Raw genomic sequence first — 5,655 nt, 5'->3', positions numbered from 1 at the left:
TTTACTGCCGGTCTGATCTCTGCGCCGTGCACGTTTACACTTTGCTGCTGGAGTCTCGTGTAAAGCTGCGCTGTGTGAATTGTACCTAAGAGGAGAGCAGAGGTCGGAGATGTGGAGTCCTGCGATGTTCTGTGACTCTTCTACAGAAGCTGAATGGATGGAAAACCCGTCCTGACCGCATTATACTCACACAGGTGACGGTTTGTTACAATGTGCCACTGCAGACAATCTGCTGGAAGCTAAAAACGAAGTACAGCGCGTGCTCCAGTGCTGCGGCGTTCAAGCTCCGCCTCACTGCGGGTGTAATCAAGGGTTAGGCTGGATCACAAGTCGCGGTCAAAATGTGTTTTTTCCGCCCCGTGAATCACCGTAAGGCCCTGTTCACACAGAGTTTTTTTACGTGGAAACCGCGCCGTAAAACTCAAAAACGCCTCCCATTGATTTCAATGGAAGTTAGACGAGTTTTTTTTACCGCGAGTAAAAAAAACGCGTTGCGGTAAAAAGAAGCGTCATGACCCATCTTGAGGCGGTTTCCGCCTCCAAAACCCCATTTCAATCAGTCAGAAAGAGGAAAAAACACCTCCACGAGTGTTTGGACGAGTTTTTGTCAAACCACTGTGCAAAAACCGTCTGGAGTAGTTTTTGCAGGAGGAATTTTCCTTCTGCAAAAAAAACTGTGAACATAGCCTAATTGTGCGGTTTTTTCCGCAAGTTGCATCAAAAACGACATTTGGACCGCGACGTGATGACCCAGACCGAGGCTTGAGCCGCACAGGAGGGTCACGTGTTCCGAGTACCACGTGTAATGAGGGGGTGGTACTTGCTGTTTCCCCGCCCCTTCTGTGACGTACTTCCGCTGCAATTCGTGATCTGCGCGCTGCTTACTTCCGCTCTCTCTTTTCTTCACAGCCGCCATCATGGGTCGCATGCACGCTCCAGGGTAAGAGACGGGGCCTGGCGGCGGGTGAGGGGGAACCGCGGAGAGCAGGGGGAAGCCGGTCACACGCACGGTAGTAGGGAGCGGGGAGCAGGCAATGGCTGTGTCGCCGGGTGTGTATGTGGTGTGGCGGCAGGGTGAGTGACGGGGCTCCTCGTGATCACTCTCCGGCCTCGTTTCCTTTGACAGTCAGGAGACCGGGGGTTGTAGTCCTCTCCCGCTGTGTGGTGTGACCATCGTCCGAGCGGAATATAATATTGGAGACTATCGGCCGATGTATCTGTTAATCCGAGTAAATGAGGAGTGAAGCAGCCGGGCGATGGGAGAGCAGGATGATGGGGGTGCTGGTCCGGGTCCGGATGATGGGGGTGCTGGTCCGGGTGATGGGGGTGCTGGTCCGGGTGATGGGGGTGCTGGTCTCGGTCCATGTCGCGGTGTCTGCTTCGCTGTAGAGGATTTACGCCTTTGGGATGGTCATTTCGTTTTTGTCGCCACATTTTGTATTTTTCCGTCGTTGTCGCGGTGTCACCCTTTTTTGCGGTATCGTTTGTCATCGTCTGCTGAGCTCTGCGGTGGAGTTGGAAAAACGTTGATTCCTCCGTTATTTGGGTTTTGTTTTTACGGCGTTCACCGCGGTGAAACGACAACTTTCCCTTATTCTGCGGCTCCACACGGCTGCGGCGCTGCGGAGTTCAGACTGCCGTATATTTTACTACGTTGCCGCCACTTCCTGCGGCAGAATCCTTCTCTTCCGTGGATTGCGCGCTGTGAGGCTGTTCTGCGGGACGAGCTGTCGTTTTTACGTACGACTTCATCACTTAGCGGATTGTGGCGTTATATATTTTTTCTGCGGCGTTCACGCTGTGTTGTCGCAGTTCGGGCGTTTACAGGCGCAGCGATATCTATCTAATTCTTTTTTTTTTTTTTATCTACTGAGAACCCCCCCCCCCCTCCCGGGGCCTGGACCCTGCGATCGTCCGACATTAATGTCAGTGTTGTCGCCTTCATTAGGCTCCTGGGTTGCCGTGACCATTATAGGCACTTCACAATTGTCGCAGGGGGGCTGTTAGATGGGGCCCCCACTCTTCCTAATGGCCAAGATGCCGCAGGCGATATCCCCGTATAATGGAGGGGTATTATTAATAGGGGGTGTGGAGGCGCACTGTGTATCCTGAGGGGGGTGAAGATGCGTGACATACATGTGGAGAGGCCATATATATATATATATATATATATATATATATATATATATATATACACACACACAGCGTGGACATGTGTTATATACACATTCCCCCCACTCCTGTATAGAACGAGCTTTGACCCCCCACTCCTGTATAGAACGCGCTTTGACCCCCACTCCTGTATAGAACACGCTTTGACCCCCCACTCCTGTATAGAACCCGCTTTGACCCCCCCACTCCTGTATAGAACGTGCTTTGACCCCCCCCACTCCTGTATAGAACGTGCTTTGACCCCCCACTCCTGTATAGAACGTGCTTTGACCCCCCACTCCTGTATAGAACGTGCTTTGACCCCCCACTCCTGTATAGAACGTGCTTTGACCCCCCACTCCTGTATAGAACGTGCTTTGACCCCCCACTCCTGTATAGAACGTGCTTTGACCCCCCACTCCTGTATAGAACGTGCTTTGACCCCCCACTCCTGTATAGAACGTGCTTTGACCCCCCACTCCTGTATAGAACGCGCTTTGACCCCCCACTCCTGTATAGAACGCGCTTTGACCCCCCACTCCTGTATAGAACGCGCTTTGACCCCCACTCCTGTATAGAACGCGCTTTGATCCCCACTCCTGTATAGAACGCGCTTTGACCCCCACTCCTGTATAGAACGCGCTTTGACCCCCACTCCTGTATAGAACGCGCTTTGACCCCCACTCCTGTATAGAACGCGCTTTGACCCCCACTCCTGTATAGAACGCGCTTTGACCCCCACTCCTGTATAGAACGCGCTTTGACCCCCCACTCCTGTATAGAACGCGCTTTGACCCCCACTCCCTCCTGTATAGAACGCGCTTTGACCCCCTCCCCCCTCCTGTATAGAACGCGCTTTGACCCCTCCCCCCCTCCTGTATAGAACGCGCTTTGACCCCTCCCCCCTCCTGTATAGAACGCGCTTTGACCCCTCCCCCCTCCTGTATAGAACGCGCTTTGACCCCTGTATAGAACGCGCTTTGACCCCTCCCCCCTCCTGTATAGAACGCGCTTTGACCCCTCCCCCCTCCTGTATAGAACGCGTTGTGACCTCCACCCTTCGGTCTCGTGCTGGTATTCGGAGCCTCTGACATCTGGTGTTTCTCTCCTTACAGAAAGGGTTTGTCTCAGTCCGCGCTCCCCTACAGACGCAGCGTCCCCACTGTAAGTATTGCCGCTCGGGTCCTCAGATCTGCTGTGATGGGGGAGGCTGAACTTGAGATGCTGGGAGTTGTAGTGGTTTCTCAGTTTTCCTCATCTTCTATTTCAGTGGCTGAAGTTGACGTCTGACGATGTGAAGGAGCAGATTTACAAGCTCGCCAAGAAGGGTCTCACTCCGTCCCAGATCGGTGAGTGCTCCGGGGTCCCCCCATAACTGCCCCGGACCCTAAACTCCCGGCAGAAGCTTCTCCTTACTTGTGGGGCAGTACTGGGTGATTGCATGTGGGGGAGGTGCTGGTGGGGTGACGGCCGTTCCCGGCACATAACGTTTCGCCGCCCTCTTGTAGGCGTCATCCTGAGAGATTCTCATGGCGTTGCTCAGGTTCGTTTTGTTACTGGCAACAAAATTCTGAGAATCCTGAAGTCCAAGGGACTGGCCCCGGACCTGCCGGAGGATCTGTACCACCTGATCAAGAAGGCTGTGGCTGTGCGCAAACATCTGGAGAGGAACAGGAAGGTGAGCGAGCGCCGTGTGTAGTGAGCGTCCATGTGTAGCGAGCGTCCGTGTGTAGCGAGCGTCCGTGTGTAGCGCGCGTCCGTGTGTAGCGCGCGTCCGTGTGTAGCGCGCGTCCGTGTGTAGCGCGCGTCCGTGTGTAGCGAGCGTCCGTGTGTAGCGAGCTGGAACGTGCTAATCAGTGGTGATGGCGGCGAGTCCCACCTGCTGGTCCCTGGGGAGAGTTCCCACATGCCGCTGTTTCTGTGGTGCAGGATCTCCCGGGCGCCGGGGGAGTGGCGCTGTGGTTGGGGGGCGGGTGTACTGGCGTGCGGTCTCTTGTGGGTTATTACATGCAGCGGGTGAGATCTCCTTGTGTTGTGGTTTTTCTTTTCCTTATTTGAGTTATCAGTTGGGGTGCCGGGGGCGGCGCTATGGTTGGGGTGCAGGGTCCTGGGTCAGTTGGGGTGCCGGGGGCGGCGCTGTGGTTGGGGTGCAGGGTCCTGGGTCAGTTGGGGTGCCGGGGGCGGCGCTGTGGTTGGGGTGCAGGGTCCTGGGTCAGTTGGGGTCTGTTCACACGACTATTTTCAGCCCCATTTAAAAAATCGGAAGCAGAACGCCTCCAAACATCCGCACATTGATTTCAATGGGAAAAATGGCGTTCTGTTCCGACTGAGTTTTTTTTATGCGGCCGTTTTTTTTCGAAAGTGCTGCGCGAAAGTAGAGCATGTGACGTCAGCCGTTTTTTATGGTCTCTATAGAAAAACCGCTGCAGAAACTACTGTTAAAAGCGCAACTTTGAATAAAAAAAGTCTGAAAATACGATGCTGGATTCAAGGTAAAGCAGCTCCTCATTTTCAGCCGTTTTTGATTTTGTGTGCGCGTCCCCTTATACTCCGCATCAGATGGAGTGTTCCTTAGTGCAGCAGCCGCTCCTCTGCCCTTATTGTTTTACGTGTTTTTCTTCCAGGATAAAGACGCCAAGTTCCGCCTGATTCTTATTGAGAGCAGAATCCACAGATTGGCTCGTTACTACAAGACCAGGAGAGTGCTCCCACCCAACTGGAAGTAGTAAGTGCCCACAGCAGTCGGGGGGGAGGGGAGGGGGGGTTGGTGATTTGTGAAATCCTCACGGACTGTTTGTCTCTTGCAGCGAGTCGTCCACAGCGTCGGCCCTGGTCGCATAAACAGCTTCATAAAGACACAATAAAGTTTGACTAAAAACGTCTGTTGTTGTTGTTTCCTCTTTTGGTCTCATGTTGGGGGTCGGCAGCTCACGAGGCGTCTGCGGGGGGGACGGGACGGGGACACGGCCTCAACTCATTGTATAATGTGACCGCGATGAACGCAGTGTGGGCCTCTATATACAGACTACATTGTACAGGGAGTCGGCGTCCTCTATATACAGACTACATTGTACAGGGAGTCGGCGTCGTCTATATCCAGACTATACATTGTACAGGGAGTCGGCGTCCTCTATATCCAGACTATACATTGTACAGGGAGTCGGCGTCTTCTATATATGGACTATACGTTGTACAGGGGTCGGCGTCCTCTATATGTAGACTATACGTTGTACAGGGGTCAGCGTCCTCTATATGTAGACTATACATTGTACAGGGGTCGGCGTCCTCTATATATGGACTATATGTTGTACAGGGGTCGGCGTCCCCTATATACAGACTATACGTTGTACAGGGAGTCGGCGTCCTCTATATACAGACTACATTGTACAGGGAGTCGGCGTCCTCTATATACAGACTACATTGTACAGGGAGTCGGCGTCCTCTATATCCAGACTATGCATTGTACAGGGAGTCGGCGTCCTCTATATATGGACTATACGTTGT

At 53.4% G+C, this 5,655-nt stretch overlaps 1 protein-coding gene across 1 annotated transcript; it reads left to right on the top strand.

The window, feature by feature from the left end:
• Nucleotides 1-858: 858 nt before the first annotated feature.
• Nucleotides 859-5,033, top strand: RPS13 (ribosomal protein S13). The gene is made up of 6 exons (XM_075837077.1): nucleotides 859-940; nucleotides 3,267-3,315; nucleotides 3,422-3,500; nucleotides 3,660-3,829; nucleotides 4,776-4,876; nucleotides 4,959-5,033. The coding sequence occupies exons 1-6, from the start codon at nucleotides 918-920 to the stop codon at nucleotides 4,990-4,992; spliced, it is 456 nt and encodes a 151-aa protein (XP_075693192.1). The 5' UTR covers nucleotides 859-917; the 3' UTR covers nucleotides 4,993-5,033.
• Nucleotides 5,034-5,655: the final 622 nt, after the last annotated feature.

This window comes from Rhinoderma darwinii, chromosome 9 (assembly GCF_050947455.1).
Source record: "Rhinoderma darwinii isolate aRhiDar2 chromosome 9, aRhiDar2.hap1, whole genome shotgun sequence".
NCBI lineage: Eukaryota > Metazoa > Chordata > Amphibia > Anura > Rhinodermatidae > Rhinoderma > Rhinoderma darwinii.
This window is presented reverse-complemented; position numbering and strand designations above follow the sequence as displayed.

Excerpts from the sequence above, each read along its gene's own strand:
- RPS13 (XM_075837077.1), top strand. The coding sequence starts at position 918 with ATGGGTCGCATGCACGCTCCAGG. Across the intron at positions 3,830-4,775 it reads ATCTGGAGAGGAACAGGAAG|GATAAAGACGCCAAGTTCCG; the intron begins GTGAGCGAGCGC and ends TTTTTCTTCCAG. Across the intron at positions 4,877-4,958 it reads CTCCCACCCAACTGGAAGTA|CGAGTCGTCCACAGCGTCGG; the intron begins GTAAGTGCCCAC and ends TGTCTCTTGCAG.